This window comes from Pseudonaja textilis, chromosome 3 (genome assembly GCF_049901715.1).
Source record: "Pseudonaja textilis isolate UNSWEBS1 chromosome 3, rPseTex1.2, whole genome shotgun sequence".
Taxonomy (NCBI): Eukaryota; Metazoa; Chordata; class Lepidosauria; order Squamata; family Elapidae; genus Pseudonaja; species Pseudonaja textilis.
This window is the reverse complement of record NC_141992.1, coordinates 54,889-77,295: the sequence shown is the minus strand read 5'-3', so window position 1 is coordinate 77,295 and position 22,407 is coordinate 54,889. Positions and strand designations below refer to the sequence as shown.

Genomic DNA, 22,407 nt, shown 5'->3' with positions numbered 1-22,407 from the left:
AAATGGGGAAAGATTATGCAAAGAATTGGACATTAGATGCATCTCGACATAACTGAGTTACCTTGAGGATACCTAATGTAATCCAATAAAAGAAACTTTGTATGAAAGAATTTGTAGAGTTATCTGTCTTTATATTCAACAATTGAATCAAAGGTGAATAGCAGTTGCTTTTGAAGTGTTAAAGCACCCACAACTTCTTTCAATACACACGCTTCTTCAAAAAAGCTGTCTCCCAGCTGATGCTCCCAGCTGTCTCTGCTTTGCAAAAGACATAGCTGCTTTAATCTTTTGAAAGGGTGTTGTGCATGTGCTCTTTGCACATCGTGAAGGGTCTTTTTCAGATGGTCTGCACAGCTACAGGGTCGCCATCCTATTTAAGATTGTTGGTGCTAATTCAATACAGCGGGATGTGTCATAGTGGCATTGATGCCAACTCCTTTTTACACCGACTGGAAGAAATTCTTGTAATTGGCAGCAGCAGTTATTCTTCCTTGCCCGTTTTCCCGGACACCCGTGCAGCTCTTCAACAGGAGCGGCTATGCCTTCTGCACATGGAGGGAAGTGATGCCACCAAGTATCCTAGTTGTATTAATAACTGATGTAGGAAGGATGAGTTAGCATTGTTGTTACCTTAACGGCCCATGTGGTCTTTAATGACCATGTGGGAGATCTGAGATTGCAGTCACTGAGCAAAGCGATTACATGACATCTCACTTTAATAACCACTTTGCTCAGCAACAGATTCTGGGCCTGATCATGGTCATAAGTGGAGGACTACCTGTACAGCACAATTCTGTTCTCTTTCTCATTCTGAAGCTGTTCGTGTCTTGGTCCTGGTGGCCTTAAAGCTGTCTTCCTCACCTTTGAGTCCGCAAGGAACGCTTTGTATCCCATTCCCCCCATCTAGAAGTGATACGGGTAGGGTCTTAGAAGTACATCTTTCCTGCTGCAGTCTCATTCTTAAGGAACGGTGTATCCCATAGATTAGAGTAAGGGTGACCTGCTTCCTATTCGTACTTAGAAGAAAACACAATTCTATTTACCAGGATTCTGGATCATAACATTATTGGGTGTGTTTGGGAAAAGGCCAGGTATCCAATTGTGTGAGGGGCTTTAATTTGAATCTCTGTACTAAGCAGAGGACCAGGCTTGATGGCCTATATAGGTTGTTCCAGTTCTGTGGGTCTTTTTACTGTATATTGATTTGTGTATTGGGCTTGTTATACAACAAAACCCTTCCACTAACGCACCCATTTTATCTATTGATTATGGTGATTAAGAGAAGAATGAAGTTCAAACAGATGAGGACTTTTCCTAAAATTAAAACCCCTGAGTTCCAATTTCCTTCAGGATTGAATGTAGGGATCCAAATTTCATTGCCCCTGGTGGAGAACTGTCTTATCGTCACCTGCCCGTTATTCTCCCTTTTCCTGGTCTTGCAGTAACAGGGCTGTTATTCTGTGTTGTGCATTGTATGGTAGTAAAGAACAACATGCCCATTTAGGTTATCATGTTGTCTCAATCTTTGCTGTTTAAGGGTCAAATGTCTCTCGATTGGTCTGTTCCCAATTTGTGACCATTTTTGTTGCCATTTTCTGAACCTGATACCGGTTGGGTTATTTGTCAGAGCTGACAAATGCAAATTCAGTACAAAGGAAAAGACTTGGGGTTACTCATCACTCTTTGCAGTTTTTAGACATTATTTGATTTTGGGCTTTGAGAAATCAAATAGCCTGATGATGGGCTTTGTCTTGCAGCAGTGGGAGGTCCGACTCAGGTGCCTACTTGTACTGCAAGGCTTGTATTGCAGCCCAGAAACTGCCTCGCAGATGGAGCTTTTCACCAGTCGCTTTAAGGTAAACAGCCGTAATATTTCCCACTGGCTTTGACCAGCAGATCCACCTTGAAAAGGTGGCAAGAGTTTTATTAATGGGATAGGTCACTCTGTCCTCGGTCTCTCTTGCATACTCTGGAAATGTCCAGTTTTCTCTTTGCTGCTATCTCATCCTGAGTTCATGAACGAAAATCCTCAAAAAGCTGCTGGGAGTTGGGCAACATGTATATGAAGTAACTAACAAAAGCTTTCAGAAATAAACCAGACAACCTATAACCTCCTGGGTCACCATTTCAGAGATATTTCCTTACTTAAACAGAATCAGAATGGCCACAGGTGGGGCTGAGGAGCTACTTCTGATCTTCCTTCCAGCTTCTTATTGGGTTTCCTTATGGGAAGCTGGCACAGAAGAACTTCAGAAAATTTTCTTTCTTTCCTCCCCACCCTCCTTCCTTCCTTCCTTCCTTGCCTTCTTCCTTCTCTCCCTCCATTCTGTCCTTATTTCCCCTCTCTCCCTCATCCTTCCTTCCCCATCCTCCCTTTCCTTCGCTCCTCAAATTCCTGCCAACATCCCTATTTACTTTGCTTGTGGGAAGCTTGCAGGGAGGGTCAGTGGGGAAGCTGGCCGGAAGTCCAAGACCAACAGGCAGGTAAGTGGCTGCAGCTGAGTGGGAGGGAGAGAAGGGCTGTGCTGCGGTTCAAGTCAGGAAAGATATTTGGAGGTGCACAAGGGATGCCGTGGGGGGAGAATGCCTTGGGAGGTGTGAGGGATGCTATGCAGGACAGGTTGGGGAGCAGCTGGGGGGCAGCATAGGGCAAGAAGAATGCACGGGGGAGGGACTGCGTAGGCTGTAAAAGGTCCCCCAAATGGGGTGCTTAGTAGGGTGCAAGAGGTGCCATGAAGAGGTGCCAGGGATGGTGTGGATTGGGAAGGGTGTGTGTGTGTGTGCGCGCGCACTCTGGAGGTGCTGCATGGGTCAGGAAAGGCATGGATTGGGGAGGGTGTGGTGTGGTGTGTGCAAGAGATGGATTGGGGAAGGCATGCAAGGGGAGAAGATATGTGGGGGAGCAGCACAGGTGGGGAGAGTGTGTGTGTGGGGGGATTGGCATGGGCTGGGAAGGGTATGGGGGGGTTCGTCCCGTCTCCCCCCCCTTTCTAGCAGACAGGCAAGTGACCATAGCTGAGTGAGAGAGAGAAAAAAAGAAGTTTTAATTGGGTTGGAGCCAACCTAATCTTGAATGAAACAGTTCTGTGATAGGCACACTCCCATTATCTACCACCCAGGTCTAAAGCGTGGATCGGGTTGCAAAAACTGTCAGACATACACAATTACAGGTGTAATTTAAGTATAGCACTTGGGCCAGTGAGGCATTTGACAAAATAAACCCCAATCTACTTCTGGGTAAGTTAGAGAAATGTGGGATAGACAGCATCAGCCACACCAGATAGATTCGTAACTGGCTGACCAGCTGCACTCTACATGTGAGGGACGGATAAAGTCATAGAGGAAACGATGACTTCGAGGTATGGCTGCTAAAGGCAGATCATAAGGCGAATCACCTCGTGAATCATAAGGTGTACTTAGTTTTCCTCACATGGCCTCTCGGTAACCCTCCTAGAATCACTGCAGGAGGTAGGTAGCCACACAGTTTTTGAAAGAAAAATAAGCCTGTATGTAGTGTAATCCCTCCTTCGTGTGCTTATTTTATTACAACTAACCGCTCCATATAAATAGCTTTCCTTGTAGGTGTATCTTTTAAAATAACACAGGTGTGCTCAGTCGGCTGCACCGTCATTTCAAAGCAGCCTTGTGGTTGGTCAGAGTGTCAGCACTTAGAGCCAGGCTTCTTAAGGCTTTTGAAAAAGTTGTAGCCAGAGATCGGGTTGAGGATCACTTCCACCGTACGTTAGTGTGGTCCTAAAACAAGTCACCACGTGGCAATCCGATTTTACGACGATTTTTACTGTAGTAAATGCAGCAAATCGGCACAATGGATCGCTCGGCTTACCCAATTGCGATTCGTTGTCGGAAACCAGTTGTCGGAAGGTCACAAATGCTCCTGTGGCCTCAAGAGGTTGCAACTGGTTGTGAAGTTGAGCAAGTTGCCAAATGCCCAAATTGCCATCATGTGATTGCAGGGTTGCTATGGTGGTTGTAACTGCAAGGACAGGCCGTCATAACTTTGAGCCATTGTTAAAAACAAACCAGCCCTGAGGACTGCCTGTATCTTGGAGGCGCCTGTAACCGTGGCATAGAGCACAGCCATGCGCAACAGGTAATGGTAAAACAGAGCACACTCTGATGCAAGCAGTCTGGAGTACAGGTAGTCCTTATTACAGTTCGTTTAGTGACTGTTCAACGTTACATCGGTACTGAAACAAGTGACTTTTGACTGTATTTCAGTTATGACCCTTGCAGCACCCCCAGAAACATGATCAAAATCCAGACGCAACTGGCTCATATTTATGACGGTTGCAGTGTCCGGGGGGGGGGGGTGTCATGTGATCCCCTTTTGCAACGTTCTGAGGAGCAGAGTCAATGGGGAAGCCAGATTCACTTAACCAGGTTACTAACTAATCAACTGCAGTGATTCACTTCACAATTGTGGCAAGAAAGAGTGTAAATCTCAACAAAAGTCTCATGTAACAACAGAAATGTTGGGCTCAATTGTGGTTCTAAGCCGAGGACTACTTGTATAGTATAAACATTGTGGTAATAGTAACTGAGTAGTACCATTATGGTAGCAAGCGTATAGGGATCGCATGGGAGGGGAACAATAAGACTTTGCATGGGTTGGCTTTTACAGCACAGAACTTCTCTCCCAGCTCTTCCAGGGTGCCGTCCTCTTAATGTGTCTCCGGGGTCGGTTCTCGTTTGGGTGCAGTTTTAAGAGGAGAAGCCTCACCTCGGCCGCCTGTCTCGGTCAGAGATAGGAATTGTTGGGGTGACAGGTTACACCTGCTGAACTTTTATGACCCTTATCTGGAAGTTTTCTAAGCTTCCTCTTTTTTCATTGCACAAGTGTCACTTAGCAACTTTAATTTTTGTAACTTGCATGTTGCGATCACCAAACACAATTACTGTATGCTGCTACAGCAATATAGAGTTAGTCGGGTTGTCTTTGAAGACAATGGGCACAGAGCACTGTGGCTAAATTATTTGTGGGGAAATCCATTCTTGTAGTTTAATTATTTTGAAGTTGGTATAGTGGCTGCAGAAGACTTCCAGAAATGCTCAGGAGAGCCCTGTTTTTGAGATACCAAAAGCAAGTACACTTTACACCCTCAAAGCTGCCAAAAAGTAATGCTCAAGCACAACTACGGTGGTCACTGGGCTCTTCCCCAGAAGAACACCAGAGCCTCAAAGCCCACAAAGTGGTTACAGGTCATGTCCCTTCTGAAATGGTACGCAAGAATTTCAGTTGAAATGTAGCATTTGAGAAAGAGCAAGACCTGACCTTACTACCAGCAGGCCTGGTGTGTCTCCGTTCTGTATTTCTGAAGAGGCTCCAAGCCTGCCTTTCCACCCGTATTAGCCTCTTTCAACAAAAGCATCCTTTTATTACACCTTCACACTGAGGAAAGGATAGCAACCCGATTCTTGTCCTCTAGCTCCTCCCCCTCCAGCAGTTTCAGGGTTGCCAGCTCTTTCAAGGCTCAGGGCCCCTGATAGCAATCAAATATGTACAAGTGAAAGAAGTTTATTCTGCAATCAAATACGTACAAGTGAAATGTATTATTTGTCGCCCTCCATGTCCTAGCAGAGGAGCGGAGAGGAGGCTTGACTCGGAGGCAGGTTCCCAGAGTCATATATGTACCTAGTGGAGGTTCAGTGCCCCTGTGGCAGCTTTCATAAATTACAAAATGTTAACCACAAAGACGTGGAATGATCATATAAAAGAATAAGCCAGGAAGCTGAAACATATTTGTCTGTTAAGTACTGAAAAATACATTGGATGCATTTTCAGGGAGATCGGGAACCCTTTCTAAAAAGTGGGTGGTCCCCGCTCCCTCCAGCACCTCCTGTTTTCCTGCAGGAACGGATTGTGGCCATGGTTCTGGATAAGGAGCCCCAGGTGGCAACGGAAGCTGTGAGGCTGCTTACTCTCATCCTTCAGTAAGTGATGCCGGAGTAATCCGAAGGCACTGCTAGCATTCGACTTGCTCGTCAAAGTCCATGTTCTCTGGCCAGGCTGCCAGAGGGTCTCCTGTGTTTTCAGTCTGTCCTATCTACCCCTCACTTAGGGGGGGTTGGGGGTTGGCATTTTTCACGTGCACTGAAGATTGGTCTCTGCAGGAATGCGGACGGCGCCCTCACGGGTGCTGACTGTGAAAGGGTCTTCCCACTGGTTTATGCTTCCAGTCGTCCTGTAGCTGCTGCTGCAGGTGGATTTTTATACAGAAAGTGAGTATGGTCCTCACGCCCCCCCGGCGCACCTCAGCATTCTGAGCAAGCACTCCGTTGTGCGTAGGAATGCAATATCCTGTTTCTTCCCAAAGATTTCTGACTTGGGCTCTGTTTCCTAATGTTGGTGGCTTGGCTTGTAGGTTGTTGGCACCCAGGGTAGATGCCGGTGGGAAATCAGGCGACCTCCATGAGGGCACTCGTGGCTTCCTCCAGTTGCTTTTGGTGTTCTTTATTGAAAGTGAGGTGAGTGAAACGTTTGAGCCACAAGGAGAAGGTGAGGAGTCCTGGCGGCCCTTAGCCAGGCTGGTTTTAGTGCAGTGCTTTGTTCTCCACCCACAGTTCCATGACCATGCCGCTTACTTGGTCGATAGCCTGTGGGACTGTGCATCTGCCCTGCTGAAGGACTGGCCGGTGCTGACAGGCCTCCTGCTGGAGGAATCCTCCATAGAAGGTGAGCGGAAGTGGGTGGGCTTTGGCTCATGTCAGCCTTTGGCTGCTAAACGGATGGGGGAGATGTGCCCTCCGACTTCCTTAAAACCCCTTCGGAATACTGTGGATCCCTCCCTGAGGATATCTGCCCATGGACGTAGCCGGAGGTCGACTGTGACGTGCACAAGTGGCTGTTCTGCTGCCGTGGGATGCCATGACGATTATAAACACCCAAATTTTGGTCACATTATTGTGGGGCTACTGTGACAGGTGTGACTATGAGGACTGGTTGTAAAGTCTTGTTGTAACTTTGAACAGTTGCTAAACGGGACAGTTATTAAGCAAGGACTACCTGTAATACCTCTCGAGGTAGTATTGGCCCTTCCTAGCAACTATACTACACTGGATTCATGTTGAATGTGATTGGCCGGGATACCCTGATCTGCCCATGTATTTGCCAAGAACTTTCCTCATGAAAGTAATCGCATGACTACTTAAAGCAGGCCTGCCGTCCTCCTCCTATTCCTTCTGTACTTTCCAGTTGAATCTGATCTTTTTTTTTTTTTTTTTGGCGGGGGGGGGAGTTCAAGTGATTTTTCTTAGAAGGATGACCAGCTACAGCTCCGTTTCCCTTCTGAGAGAAGACCGACACAAGGACGTTAAGACAGTGTTTCTTGTATCATTCTTGCACCACGACGGCTCTCTTTGGGCTGCATCTATACATGGCTTTCTGTTCATTTCTCACTTCCCAAAGAACTTGTGCTTCAGCGGAAGAGACTTATGTTGTAGCTCAGGATTGAACTGTGGAGTCCTTGGTGCTCTCAGAACTTGGTTGTTTACTTGCAGACATTTTGTGACCACCAACTAATATTAGTGCTGGTGAGTATTGAGTTTTGATCCAATTAAAGCCCTCCAAAACACCGTAACTAAACCAACGGTCCCAGTAGCCTTGCAACATGCAGTGTAAGGACTGCATAACGGCCACTATATAGGACAGGCTGGCAGAAGACGGGCAAAGCATATCCGTGAGCAAAAGCCAGCAATCGGAAGACATGATGAAAACTCCTTAATCCCACCATGCATCTGGACAGCCTCAGCCACATTATCACCCAGGAGAAGAAAGCATCCTAGGCCAAGCCAAATCCAATAATGCCAGGGAGTTCCTGGAAACTTGGCACTTAGACAAATCAGCCATCAATAACATAGAGATAAACCAGATTTATACATCAGAGATAATAGAAAATCTAAGAAAGAAACTAAGAAAGACATGCTTTGCAGCAGCCAGCAGCCCGATAAGCAAGGATTAACACCAGAAACAGAAAACAGTAATCAAGGAATCGCCAAGGAGAAAACTACACCCCCCCCCACACCCCGCCAACTGTGGCAGGGCAAGCTACTGTATATAAACTGGGAGAGAACCCCACACTCACTGATGGTATCACCTTTTGGGGTGATGAAATGTCTGCAAGCAAACCACTAGGCTCAGAAAGTACCAAGGGCTCCTTGATATTGTCTCTCATGCAAGCCTTCGTTCATTCTGAGCTCTAGCTTTTCTGACACAATTGCTGTAGCTACTGGAAGTACTTTACGTTCTTTAGTTATGTTCCTCTTCATGCAGGGGAGAAATTGTGCATGCTGCATGTTTGCTCTTCGGGTCATTGAGAAACATGATTGTAAGAAGTTTGTAATTTTAGCAAAAGCATATTGTGAAAGTAAACAGGAAACTGAATTATGGAATGTTTGATACAAATGTGGTGCAAACAGCAGTAAATCATGTGCGAGAATAAGCAGAGTGCTTGGCAACAAGTGGGTCCTCCCTGAAGGCAAGGATATGTGACGGTCCCTTATTTGTTAAACGTATTTAGGAGAAATACCTGAGGGAATTATCCAGGAAGGCTTGGCAATTAATATTTAAAAATTCTGCTTATTGCATTAGAAGTAAGTTAAATTGGTGATTCTTTGTGGATACTGCAGTATAATTCTGCAAATTTAGGGAACAGTAGCTACACATTTAGGACGAGAGATTGTGATAGTTGCGTAATGTGGGTTCATTTTCTGTGTGAGATGCTCCACAGCTCAAGTGCTGCGTCGCTCTGCAGGTTTGGGCGATCTCAGGGAGAGCAGCCTCATCTTGATCTTGGTGGCCAGCATGCGGCAAGCCACCGAAGGGCACCCACCCATCGGCAGGTTCTCTGGAAAGAAGGTAACGGCGGCCTTGGTTCTTCCTCTCCTCTCCCAAGGACCCCAACCCCCGCCACCTCCTCCTCCTCCTCCTCTTCTTTCCTTTCTGCCTTGTCAGGTGTTTTCTGCTCGGGAGCGCAAAGGGCAGTCTGAAGAGCGTTCGAGGCTCACGCAGCATTTTGCGCCTCTGCTGCCCCAGCTGTTGGCTAAGGTGAATGCCTTCGTCTCTTACTCCTGAGCGGGAGGAGAAGCCAAAGAAGAAGCATCCTGTTCTGGTTGGGATTTGGCCCTGCCTGTCGGTTCTGTGTGGTTGTTCCAAAATTGCTTTTCATCCTCTTCCCCCCCCCCCAAAAAAAACCGTTTCGCTTATCATCTGAGGGGTTTCTTCTGTTCTGACCGAATGTTGGGGCATGGAAGGATTTGTATTCTTTGCAGTCACCTGGTCGCTAGCACTCTCTGAAAGTCATTGAGGCCACTTGGGGGTGGGGGGGTTTACCTGTCCCCCTCAGAGTCCTGGGTGGTTGATGCACTTGGCTTTCCTTGCCAAGAGGAGCACACCTTCTGTTCGCGCCCTCATTCCTCCCTTCTCTGCTCCGCTCCATCCTGGCAGTTCTCTGCTGACGCTGAGAAAGTAGGACCCCTGCTGGAGGCTTTGCGTTATTTTGACCTAACTCATTACAGCTCAGGCCGCCTGGAGAAGGTAGGAGGCCCTTTTCATTACCCTGCCTCTCTCTCCTCGCCCCTTGTTTTTCCTCCTAAGCGGGCTCTTCCTCCTGCTTCCCCCAATATTCCAAATCCACACACACACACACACACCCCGAAAAAAATCTTGCCCTTGGACACTGCTGGGGTGACTCTCTGTCTCCTCTTCCTCCTCCCAGTACTTAGACTTGCTGCTGAGCCAGCTAAAGGAAGTGGTGGAAAAGCACACCAGCAGTGAAGTGCTGGAGCTGGCTTCCCAGACTCTCCAGCTGCTCTGCAGCACAGAATTTGCTTTCTACAACCGTGTGGATTTTGCTCGAAGCTGCATTGTGGACTATCTGGCGGATAAATTCCAGCACGAGGCTACTGAACTCCTCCAGGTAGAAGAACTTCACCCTGTGACAGGTGTTTAGGCATGGATGAATTTTCAGAGTGGGAGCAGTTTGATGATAGGATTCTGATCTGGTGTACATGAACTTGAAATGTGGACCTGGGGGGGGGTGGGGTGCCTATCTCAGACAGAAGGATTATGGTGCCTTCCAGAAGCTTTAAGCTCCCATTTATTCGTTGCAATTGACATGATCAAAGTAAAGGAGCAATTGGTTGTGGCCTTACTAATGCCTTACTAAACTCCCAAATATTTAATTGGTCCCACTGATTTAGTCCCTAGGCGGACTTGTACACTGGGACCTATCCAACAAAATGTAATTCATTGTCAAGAAAAACCCTGGTTTTACGCTTGACAACAGAAACTATAAGAGGGACCTTGGAGACCTAGTGAACAACCTCCTAAGCATGAACCAGCAAGTGTGCTGCAGCTGCCCAAAAGGCCAATGTGTGCTGCCTTAACAGAGGGGGACAGAATCAAGACACAAAGTGTTAGTGCCACTATATACTGCTTCAGTAGGATCACACCTGGAATACTGCGTCCGGTTGTGGTCACCACAATATACAAAAGATGCGGTGCCTCTACAAAGACTACAGAGAAGAGGAACAAAGATGGTTAGGGGACTGGGGGCTAAAACATACGATGAAAGGTTGTAAGAACTGGATACATCTAGCCTAACAGACAGAAGGACTAGAGGTGACCTGGCTGACAAGGACTATGTGGAGCACCAGGGGTGCAGGGGATGTTCTGTAGCAGGACCGGACGGTCGTGATGAAGCTGTGCTAGGGGTGCTTGGGAAAGTCGAGAAACGGCTGGTTTCTTCCCCTGCCTTTGCTACGTCCAGGTTGTTTAGAACACTGGCCCTTAGGCAGCAAGGTGTTCATGGGTGAGAAATAAAACATCAGATGCACAGAGAGACGATAGGGATCCTTGGCTCCACCCCGAGTACCTGTGAGAAGAATCTGGGTGTTGTGGTAGATCTCAGACTAAGCTCAGGCTGAGCCAGCAATGGGCCACAGCTGCCAAAAGAGCCAACACAACTTTGGGCTGTGGAACTGGAAAGAGTACAGAGAGTAGTGACGAGGATAGTAAACGGCTTGGAATCCTACCGAGAGCAATTGAACGTGGTGTGCTGAGCCTAAAGAAGGGACAGCCGAGCAGAGACGTAATGGCAGTCCTCCAGTCCATGAAGGGAGGTCATCGGGTGGACCCTGTGAATGTATTCCTTGTGATGCCTGAGGGCAAGATGAGAACCAGCAGGTAGCAGCCTCCCAGAGGAGATCCAGGCTTGAAATGAGGAGGAGGATTTGCCTGCCTGAGAGTCTGTTAAGCAGTAGGACAGGCTGCCTTCTGAAGCGGTGGGGGTGCTCAGTCAGTAGAGGCTTCCAAGGAAAGATTGAGCCGTTTTTGTCAGGGACAGTGTGAGGGTTCCTACTCTAAGCGTCGGGCTGGGCCTCCCTGTCCCTTCCACATCTGCGATTCTCTGTCTCTGGATAGTCCTCTCGGGTGGAGGAGAAGCACCGCGCATCGTGTCTGCTTCTTTCCTCTGCAGTCCTCATTTTCTGAGAAGGAGGAGGTGTACAGCTTGGCCGCCACTTTGAGACGCATTGCCACCTTTCACAGGTGAGTGGAAATTATATTCAGTCTGGCCGTTTCCTTGCTGTTTTGTCCCAAGATCTCTGCCTTTAAATGCCTTCCTCCTCTGCACCAGTCCTAAATAGAGGTATGGTGTCCCTGGTTGCTCCTTGTGCCCTTTTCATCTGCAGTGCCCACGACCTGACTCCCTGGAGGTTCTTTGAGCCCTGTGTCCATCTCCTGCGCCACCTGCTGAATACAGGCGAGGCCTGCGAGCAGGTACTGGGCCAACTGACCTGGGCCAGGAACAGTTGGGGACCTCTCCTCTTGGGCCACATTCTTGCTCAGCTGCTCTTCCACCCTCCGAGGGGGCATTTTTCTTGCACCCACAGGGGTCCCATGCCTGCCTGTTGCCTCCCTTTTCTCCTTGCAGGTGGTGATTCCTGCCATGACTTGTGCCCACTTCTCGCTGCTCTGGGAACTGTCCCGCTGCTCATCCGGGGACATCCCTGACCAGGTGAGCGGGTTTGGGGGATCTTTTGCCATGGCCCTCCCTGCCAGGCCTTCACGATTGCCTTTTCCTCTCTAGCAGCAGCTGCTCAGCCTCAGGGACAAAGTGGCTGCCTTTTGCTCCCTCTGCCAGAGCTGCCTCGTGGACATGGAGCCCTGTGTCCAGGAGCAGGTGAGGGGCGTCTGAGCCGTGGAGGGAATGAGGAGAGCCGCCCACTTGGGCAGGAGCAGGGGCTTGCTGGGCCGGTCTTTGGCATGTCCCATCTACCTCTACGGGGCAAGGGGTCAAGTGAATACAAGGTGGGAGAAGGGGGGGAGCGGGGGGGGCTTGTGAGGGGCAGTGTACCTCATCCTAGGCCTTAAACAGTAACTTTAAGAGGGCTCTGTGTGTGTGTGTGTGTGTGTGTGTGTGTGTGTGTGTGTGTGTGTGTGTGAGGTTTCCAAGTGATGAAACCAAGTATGTGTGTGTAAAAAGGAGGACGTGAGATAATTAGTGCTGGTGATCCTAAAGTGAGGACCCCTCATGCAGAGACAGTTCCAAATTACAGCATCATGGGGGGGCAGAGAGAACTTACGACCGATCCTCAGGAGTTGCGGCCATTGCACAATCCCACAGTCATCCTATCTGACCTGACCTGCCTGTTTCCCACAAGCAAAGTCAACGGGGAAGCCAGAAGGAGATCTCAGCTCGCTCCTACAGCCCTGCCGGGTTTTCTCCTGAGGGGCCCCACCAGCGTGGCTGTTGGTATCCTGTAGCGCCCGCCCACAGTGCCCTCCTGTGCTTTGCAATGCCTGCTGCGTAGCCCCCCTTTGGGGCAGTGGTCCTCCATGGTGCCTGCGTGCCCGGACCACGATTTCAGCGCTTCTTTCCGCTGAGGTCCTCTTGTGACCTCACTGAAGATGGCAAGGGGAATTGCTGGGATTGTTGTCGCTAAGCGATGTGATCACATGATGTCACACTTTACGATCGCCTTGCTTAGTGATGGAAATTCCAGCCCCAATCGCCACCCGAACTCGACTACCTGCAAGACTTGTACGAATGAACTGTGGGAGAGATTGTTTGCAGAAGACTAACGTAAAAGGACATTTATTAGCAGTAGTTAAATGAAATTAATTACTTTTTGAAATGAGCAGATGCTTTTTGAGTGTACTTCTACAAAACCGAATGCTTAAAAATATTGAGGACGCTTCTAAAGGTAACTCTTCCCTGTTCAGTACTTTTTGCTATGAAAATCAGCGGTGATGGTGCTAAAATATCCGTTATCGTTTATTGAAATAATTTGTGTAGCTGTCAGTCTCACAACAGGGACTAAACCAGAGCCACAGCATCCACCTATGACCCATATCGCCCAAAGTTAAAACAGACAAGCAAACCCCAATTGAAAAAAACCCACCAGTCTCAAAACTCACTTAACTGTCTGGCCAAAACTTTAGTATGTACTACTTGCTATTGAGTGATTAGCTGATTATGTGCCATTAAGTTGTTGCTGACTTTAAGAATTCTGGCATGAGGTTTATTTATTTTTATTTACTTATTGCGTTTATACTACAACCATTAACATGGCTGGCCCGTAAACATAGTCTCTAATCTCCCTCCCTTTGCCTCCAAATTGGGCATATTTAAATACTTCTTTCATTTCCAAGCTCAGCAGCACCCCTTTCTCCCTAGCCTGGAAGAACCTCCCTGTGGGAAAAGGAAGCCGTTTCCTCCCCTCCGTTTTCTGCTTAACCTGCTAGAGCTCCATCTCCTCCCCGTTGTTTGGAGGGCTGGGCATGCCACGAGTCCCGTCAGGGCTCGGGAGACCTGCCTCCTCAGCGATAGGCCCTGTGGGACCAGAGGCTAGGATGTCTGCAGCCCTGTTGCCCTTTGTGCCACGAAGACCTGGTTATGCGCCTGAGTCTACGAAGGGCCCTGGCCCTGTTTCTTGGTTATATTGATACCTATAATTATATTTTTTTCCCAGGAGTGTGTGTGTGTGTGTGTGTGATGTTTGTAGTTGTGTGCAGAATTGCTTGCTTGAGAAGGGAGAGAATAGAAATTGAATAAATAAAAGTATTTCTTTCCGAGTTGCCTTCATGCCTCTTTGGCAGATTCACCAAGATTCACAATCCCCTCACCCTAATTCCCCCCCCCCCAAGGTACCTGTTAAGACATTATGGCACTGATTCAAATAAAGATGCCCTTCCAAGCATTTGGATTCGTGGAATCCTAGAACTGAAGAGACCTTGGGAGTCCTGTAGTCCAGCCCCTTGCCCAAGGCAGGAGTCCTTAGGCCGTCACAGTGAAATGGCTGTCCAGCGTCTTCTCGAAAACCTCCAGTGATGGAGCCACTGCAGGAGGCATTAACGCCAGGAAGGGTTCATCGAGTTCAGACTGTTTCTTCATGTGTAAAGAACTCAAACATATGTGGGGGGCTTTCCTTGGTTAAATTCTCTGCCTCACTTTAAAAAGTACATTATTTCAGTTAAATAAGAAGCTGACTTTTTTGCAAAGCACCGTTTTCTCAGATCATCTTTGTTTCCAAGGTGGCCTCTTGGAAAATCAAAAGGGCAGCTCTTTATTTGAAGATCCCGAAAAGATAAGGATCATGCCCAACTCTGTTTCCACACTTGGTGGCCCAAGTGATGCTGCGGTTGTCCTCTTGCGATGCCTGGAGGCTGTGGGGGCCTGGATAGGGGACGCAGGCTTTGGCTGAACCCTGGCAAGACCGAATGGGTGCCCAGGACTTCGGGATTTGGGGTTTTGTTATCTTTGATTCGGGGTGGGGGTGGCCCTGCTTAGGAAAGACTACGGTCCCCAACTTGTGGCTTCTCCTGGACTCCTGCTCAACAAACAGGTGTTTGCAGTCGTTGCTAGGAGAGCCTTTGCGCTCTTATGCCCCAGTTGTGGCCTTTCCTGGAGCAGAATTCCCAGTCTTCAGTCATTCAGTCCCTGGTCATCTCACGATTGGACTGTTGCAATGAGCTCTTTGTGGGGCTTCCCTTGAAGAGCATTCAGAAGCTGCAGCTGGTGCAGAGTGCAGGCAGTTCGGGGGTGGGGGGGGCGGCTAGAATGGCCCCAGTAAAACCACTCTCCGTGAGCTGCGTTAGTTGCCAGGCTGCTTCCAGGTGCAATTCAAGGCGTTGGTGATCCCCATTAAATTCCTTCCTGGCACGGGTCCAGGTTACTTAGGAGACTGTCTCACCCCACTGGGATTGGCCCATCCCACCCCGTGGAGCTTCTCTGTCATCCAGCTTACGGTTGTCCCAAAGGTGCTTTTTCCAGAAGGCAACTCGACTTTCTTGTTTTTCTTTGAAGACATTTCGCTTCTCCTCCAAGAAGCTTCTTCAGTTCTGACTGGATGGTGTGGAAGGATTTATGCTCCTTGCAGGCAGCTGGTCATTTGCATTCTTTTAGAGAGTCGCTTAGGCCACTTGGAGGTTTATCTGTGTCGTTGGGGTCACCTAAGTAGTATCCCTCCCCCTCTGTTGAGAGAGACGGGGGAGGGGGACTGTTCAGTTTGCACACAGAGGGCCTCTTTGGCCCCTCTTTCAAACCAGCGGCCCTCTCTGTCCACACCATGGATTTTGTTGTCTTCAAAAGAATGGCCTTGTCTTCTAAATGCAGGTGGATTGCTGAGTCTAGTCCTGACGGGTTTGTTTCCACAGAGGAGGCCTGCCGTGGGTCCCTTCAGCCCGATTATCCTGGCTGGCAGGGTCCCAGAGGAGGAGGGCCTTTTCTGCTGTGGCTCCTGCCCTTTGAAACATCCCCCCCGCCCACCCCCCTGATGTGAAGTTGGCCCCAAACTTCCTGTCCTTTCACAAGGGCCTAAAAACCTGGACCTGCCAGTTGGCCCGGGGCCCCAATGGGGGGAACCATGGGGGATGCTGATCGAGTACTGATCCCTCCTTCCCTCCATTTCGGTCCCCACCATCACCACATGTCCTTGATTTTAATCTTTGGTTTTAATTTATTCAGGTTTGAATGTAGATGTATTTTTATGTCTGTAAGCAGCCCAGAGCTACCTTAAGGTAATAAAGGCGGCCAATACAATTTATTTAATAAATAAATAAATAAATAAATAAATAACCTGGAACAAAGATTTTAAGGAGCATCTTCCTCAACTTGCTTTTTGGAAAATGGGTATTTAGAAGAGATAGTTGCCTGGTTTCCATTTTATGTTTCTCCAAAGTGTGTACATCATGATGAAAATGCCTTAACTTCGTAGCACAAGGGCAGATTCAGCTATACTTTCAACTGGGAAACAGTCTCCCTCCTAGACCAAGCCAAGTCCAAAAACGCCAGAGAATTCCTGGCACTCTGACAGATTGGCCCTCAAGAGGCACACAGACAATACCTAGCACTGATGATGATACATAGTTCAGTAATGAGACATCTGCAAGAAAACCACCAAGCTCAGAGAGCGCCCAGGACCCTGCCCGCACTTGGTTATGCCCACCTTGTGTGCGTGTGTGTGTGGAGTTGCCGTCTTCAGTGTGTGATTCTCTTTTGTCCCCTTTTCTTCTTTGCAGGCCTTTGTGCTGTTGAGTGATTTGCTCCTGATCTTCGGTCCACACCTGGCTGACAGAGGGCAGGAGGAATTGGTGTATCAGCCGGAGTCTGCTCTGCAGTCGCAGATGGCTGGCTTTCTAATGGACCATGTCTTCAACCACAACCAAGCCCAGGATGATGGTGTGCTTAATCCTTGAAGTTGGAATTTGAGAGGTTTGGAGCGGGAGCACAATTCTTAAGCAACTGCACTAATACCCACCCCGCCCCCCGTTCTTTTCAATTGGCTGCTGAACTCAAGATAGTGAAAACGGGGAGCTTCAGGTTGAGCAGCTGTACCAGCGGCGTAATTTGCTGTCTGGATTCTGCAAACTGGTCGTCTACGGAGTGCTGGAACTGAGCGCTGCTTCAGATGTCTTCAAGTATTACTCCAAGGTATGCGAGGATGGCTGGGACGGAGGAGCGGGAAATTTGCCCTGGACATATCCGACGCCCATCGTCCTTCCAGTTTAGCTGTTCCCTGCCTTGCCTCAAGAGTGGCCGTGGCCATTTCTAGAGCTTCTCGGACAACCCCCAAAGAGGAGGAGGAGGAGGAGGAGGAGGAGAAAGGGCTTGTTTTCCGTGGCTGCACAGGATTTGAGTTCCCAGGAAAGGATGGGTGGAATTTCAGGGGCTGAACTGAAACGCTGGCACTATCCTGGAGCTTAAGGGAAGCACCAGGAGATTGAAGAAGAGCTGCTGGTGTTCCTAACTGCAAAGGAAAAACATGGACTTGGGCAGGTGGCGATCAGCACCTCGGGAGTCCCTAGGCCAAAAAAAAAGCAAGCGGTGGTGGGTGGTGGTGGTCTGCGGGCACTTAGAAAGGAAGAGGGCGATTACCAGAGACAGGCATACGATGGGCGGTAGGTATCCTGAACCCCAGTAACTTCCTTCACTGTAGGCTATTTTCTGTTGACCCAGAAAACATGATGCAAGTATAAAAGTCAAACCTTTAAATAAGAAAACTTACTTTTAAAGTTAAATTTTAACTTCAAAGTCTGTATCAGATGTATCGTCCTCACATTTACGACCGTCACAGCATCACCAGAATGTTGTGACCAAAATGTGGGTGCTTGGCAGCTGGCATGTATTTACGGCCGTTGCGGGGGCCCTGGGCCACTCGGCCATGTGCGACCTTCCCAACCGACATGCGAAGTCAGTGGGGGGGGGAGGGGGGAAGCTGGGTTTGTGGACTGGTTGCAGGATCCTAACTGAACCAGTTGCCGGGACAGAGCTGGAAAGAACCTTGGAGGTCTTGCAGGCCAGCCCTGCTCTGCTCAGGCAGGAAACCCTGCACCACCACGTCACTGTGTGCATAACAACTCTGGCAAAAAAGCGGTCACAAAATCGAGCATGACTCCCTTAACAACTGCCTTGCTTAGCAACAGCAACTCTGATCCCACTTGGGGGTCTGAAGCCGAGAACCACCCCCGCCAGACCAGGAAGGTTAGCGTCTGGCAGCCTTGTGTGGAAAGCACAGCTGTTGCCTAGAGGAAGCACAGAGTGCAAACCGCCCCTTCGGCTGCGCGGGGAAATCATTTTGTTTTTAGTATAAAACTTATTATGTACTGTACATAAATACATTCCTTTCCCTACTCTGGTTTTGCTGTTTTATGAAACTAATTTTAAAAAGCTATAAACAAAGGAGAATCCAGTGCTCCATTTTTCCTGCCAGTTCTACGATGACTATGGGGACATTATCAAGGAAACTCTGAACCAGACCCGCCAAATTGACCGAATTGAGTGGGCTCGCACGCTGCTACTCAGCCTGCAGCAGGTAAGCGGGGGGTGGGGGGAGCATCGCGAGGGTGGCGGCGGCGGCGGCGGCTGGAGAATGGGGCGCCTGCCCAGCCGGTCTCTCTCTCCTTGCTCCCAGTTGATGACCCAGCTCTTCTTGGAAGCGGGACCAGGGGCCACAGACTCCCCCGCCTTCCTGGAGATCCGGGACTTGGCACGGCGGTTCTCCCTGCTGTTTGGGCTGCACCAGCTACAGAACCGCTCAGCCCTGGTGGCTCTGCACAAGTGAGGACGCTCCGGAGGCGGCCAGGGGGAGCAGGGCCTGGGTCCGGTGGGAAGGCCGGTTCGGAGTGTGGGGGGAAGAGAAGGGGAGGTAGCTGGGCCATCCTCATGGCGTCTTCATTCCAGGGATGGCATAAAGTTTGCCTTTGAGGAGCCGGCATCCCCCAGCCCTGGCCTGGGCCTCATCAACCTGCCCTTCCTGGAGCTGCTGAGTGAATTCTCCCCGAGGCTGCTGGCCCCAGATAAGGCTCTGCTGTGAGTGCGATGTGGCTGGGGAGCCTCCGGAAAAGCCTCCCTGCCTGCTGAAAGCACCTTTTCTCCTCCCACCCACAGCCTGGCCCACCTGAAGACGATGGGGCAGGCTCCCTTCTCCCGGAGCGGAGAGGAGCCCCGCTGGCCCTCCCTCCTGCTCTATCAGCACTCCCTGAGCCCTCAGCAGGAGGCGGCCCTCCAGCCGCACGCGGCGGCCTCCAAGAGGAGACATTTGCATGGTGGGTGTGGGGCCCTGAGCTGGCGGGGAGCGGGAGAGGCTCCGTTCTGCCTTCTGTGCAGAAGCAGATAGATAAACTCAACAAGACGCCCACAACCAAGTCCATTTAGTGGTCCATCAGGTATCCTCATAACTCACATTTGTGACAGAGTTCTTTAATGACCAATCCTTTGGATATCTGTCTTGTAGGTAAAAAGATGGTTATCTTCTATCCTTTTTCTCTCATCTTGTAAGGATAGAAGTAGAACAGCTACCACAAGTCTGTGGGTTCAGCCAAGAGCGAGAAAAACTCTCCCAACCCACTGAGGGTCAATTTAGTGACCAGTTAGGATTACAGATGTGGCCACATGACATGGACTGCATTTCCCAGGATACCTTGTCTACGTTCTATCCAATTCCCATACACTGGCTGGAGGGCGAAGGCTCTGTAGGGAAGAGAACCCACTGCACCCCTGGAGAGCTGAGGGCGGAAACCAGTCGGTCTCTCGTCCTGCTTTGCCAGGATCCTCCGAGCACAGCAGCAGCAGCAGCAGCCTTGCCTCCGGAAGCCGCCTGCAGACCCCCCTGCTGACGTCCACCACCCTGAGGGCCAAGCGCCAGCCGATGGGGCCTCCCCTGGGAGAGGAGAGCTCAGGCAGTGAAGCGGAGTTTGCCCAGAGGTGAGATGCCAGCGGCTGAGAGGGACTCCTGGAGCTCAAGCTGCCCCGGTGACCTCGCCCAGGCAGGATGTTCGCACCCCGACCTAGGGCTGGGCAAGTCAGAAGGGCCCCTGTGGCAGAACCACGTTTGGACCTCTCTGTGAAAGGTCCAGAGATTGGAGGGGCTGCCCTAGGGGCTCCCTCCCCTCAAGGGGCAGCGGTAGAGATCGGCCTCCACCAGTCAAAATTCTTGTGAGGACAGAGGCGGAGGCTTTGCTATGTGCTGCTGCAGGCTGATTTTGCCCTTCCTGCCCACATCAGCCCCGCTAAGCAGCTTAGTACCTGGCTGGTTGGCTGAGCAAGGGCAGGTGGGAGGAGGAGGGAGGTGGCCGGTAGTGGTCCGATTCCTGTCACAGCATGTGTGGTTGTGGAGGGAGCTCCTCCTGGACTCCCAATTCCTGCTTGAACAGCAGCCTTTGTTGTTGTTGTCGCCCCCGCCCCAAGCCTCTCCCCTCGTTGGACACCCCCCACCTCCCAGAGCAGAGGAAGGTGGGCTCCCAGCCCCTCCCCCTCCCAGCCCCAGGCCCTGCAGTCCTCCAGACCCCCTTCCTTCCTTCCTTCCTTCCTTCGGGGGGGGAAGATGCTAAGCGGGGCGGCCGTGTACAGTGCATGCAGAAAGTATTCAGCCCCCCCTCGTCAATGTGGTTACGCTCCAGCAGCCTCATTCTGCAGTTGTTGAAATTCCTTTTTCTCGTTACTCTGCACTCTGTACCCCACAATGACAAAAGGGGAAAAAAACTTAGAAACGCCTGTAAATTAAAAAGAACTGCTGCTGAGAGGTCAGAGGGGCACCCTGTGTGTCTGGCCCCCCCGCCCCCATTGTTGAGGTGGATTTGGGCTCCCAGCCGCAGGGGACCATGCATGATGAGGGGGATTATCTGGACCCTTTCAGTCTGGGAGGCAGAACTGAGGCGGCCCTGGTGACTCTCATGGATGACCTCTAGCAGGCCTGGGGGGTCCATCCTGGCGTTTTTTCATGCCCGACCACGGCTGCCTTGCTGGAGCCGGTGCGGGGTATTGGGAGTCGCTGCTTTGCTCCCTTCTGTGTGGCCAGTACCAGCCAGTGCTGAGGGGGGGGCGGGGGACCCTGGCCTAGCTGGCTCCCACCCCCCACCCCCTTTAACTTGTGCATGGAGCTTGCAGGCTGACTGCAAGGAAACAGCCGGCATGGGGGCAGCCCTGAGCAGATGAGCAGTTTGTACCAAAAGAAGAGAGCGTTTTAGAGAGAGGTTTGTAGGTGAGCCCATTGAGAGCACATTCTCCCCCACCCCCCACAAAAAAACCCAAAACCCCTAACACCCTCAGTAACTACTTTTGGAAAGAAAGGAACCGCTGGTTGATTTTTAGAGCTTCTGCCTTCTGGCTTGCTGAAACTCCAGAGAACGTTTAAAACACTGAAAATGCTGGGAGGTGCTTGGCCCAGTTTTCTGGGTGGGCTCTTGATGAAAGGGGGTGGCGGGTTTTGGCAGTCAGAACCGGGAACTGTGGCTGCTCCTCCTTGGGTAAAGAGGGCAGGCGCACAGCTGCACTTCCAGCCCCCTTTTCCCGTTCAGGCTTAGGAAGTGGCGCCCTGATCTCTCCCAGGTGCTAGTGATGCCTTTTCTCCCAGCAGCCCCCCCCTCCCTCCCTCCCCCCCATAAAACAAGGCTAATTTTGCCCTCAGAGGGAGTGCCTGCGCACAGTCCTAGCCCCTCCCCCTCGCCCCTCCCACCCCCCAAAAACAAAAGAGGTTGGGCCTGTGGCCATGGAGCTGGAGAGCAGGATGCTTCGGTGGGAAAGAGCCCAGCTGCAGAGGCTGTGGCCCCCAAAGCCCGGGGGGTGCTTTTTGTGCTGCCAAGCCAGCCAGTGGGGTTGGGGCCACCGCCAGGGGCAAAATTTGGCCTGGGAGGGCCTGGTCCTCCAGCGGCCATTGGAGGCCTGGTCCGAAAGCCTGCCTTGGATTTTTGTCTTCACAGGCTGCAGCTGATCGTAGAGCCAGAGAACAGCCAGGAGGGGGAGTTTGTTCTTCCGTGAGAAAAGGTTACAATAGGAGCCCCCTGGCTGAGCGGGAAAAAAAGCAGCGTGAAGGTGCATAAGCGGCATGCCGAGCAGCTGTGGGGAAAGGATTTTAAAACTGGCAGAAAAACAGCAATCCTTTCAATACGTCACGATTAACCTGTGGAACTCATCGTCTGCAGGATATCGTGATGGCCACCAGTGTGGGTGACTACAGAACAGATACGAAGTGTGCCTAAATCTGATATAAAGTGGGTGATGGGACCCTTTCCCAGGGGTACCTTGGCTAGGTCAAGGCAGCGTTTCTTGTCTATTTGTAATACAAGGCCGGCACTGGTGGTCAAGGGGGAGTTTGGGTGCTGCCCAGAGCGTCCTTGAGGCCTTCTCGGAGCCTCGAAATTTAGTGGCATGGAAAGGCTCTTACTGGTCTTCCTCTTTTTTCCCTGCAGGTTTCCTGAAGCTCTTCTTTCCCAGAGGTCTCCCTCCCGCCCACCCCTGGGAGAGCGTAGGGTGCGCTGTACGTTCCCAGAGAAGAAGGTTTGGGGCAGGTTCCGTACTTTGTCTCGCTCCTGCTGTACGGAGTTTGCTTCCTTCCTTGGTTTGTACTCTGTTTAGTGGGGGCCACGCCGGATGCTCCCTGGTTTTTGTG

The 22,407-nt window shown here is 50.5% G+C and overlaps 1 protein-coding gene across 1 annotated transcript in view; it reads left to right on the top strand.

Annotated features, from left to right (window-relative positions):
- STAG3 (STAG3 cohesin complex component) overlaps positions 1-22,373 on the top strand; it is a 37,198-nt gene extending 14,825 nt beyond the window's left edge. The window contains exons 9-29 of the mRNA XM_087928728.1: positions 1,758-1,856; positions 5,873-5,952; positions 6,133-6,240; positions 6,384-6,486; positions 6,583-6,694; positions 8,772-8,875; positions 8,972-9,064; positions 9,464-9,553; positions 9,735-9,935; positions 11,496-11,566; positions 11,710-11,797; positions 11,952-12,035; positions 12,108-12,200; positions 16,541-16,700; positions 16,819-16,952; positions 18,232-18,333; positions 18,433-18,578; positions 18,702-18,830; positions 18,909-19,066; positions 19,568-19,724; positions 22,208-22,373. Of these exons, the coding sequence (XP_087784854.1) occupies positions 1,758-1,856; positions 5,873-5,952; positions 6,133-6,240; positions 6,384-6,486; positions 6,583-6,694; positions 8,772-8,875; positions 8,972-9,064; positions 9,464-9,553; positions 9,735-9,935; positions 11,496-11,566; positions 11,710-11,797; positions 11,952-12,035; positions 12,108-12,200; positions 16,541-16,700; positions 16,819-16,952; positions 18,232-18,333; positions 18,433-18,578; positions 18,702-18,830; positions 18,909-19,066; positions 19,568-19,724; positions 22,208-22,373 (2,478 nt within the window). The remainder of the gene's footprint in view (positions 1-1,757; positions 1,857-5,872; positions 5,953-6,132; positions 6,241-6,383; positions 6,487-6,582; positions 6,695-8,771; positions 8,876-8,971; positions 9,065-9,463; positions 9,554-9,734; positions 9,936-11,495; positions 11,567-11,709; positions 11,798-11,951; positions 12,036-12,107; positions 12,201-16,540; positions 16,701-16,818; positions 16,953-18,231; positions 18,334-18,432; positions 18,579-18,701; positions 18,831-18,908; positions 19,067-19,567; positions 19,725-22,207) is intronic.
- Positions 22,374-22,407: the final 34 nt, after the last annotated feature.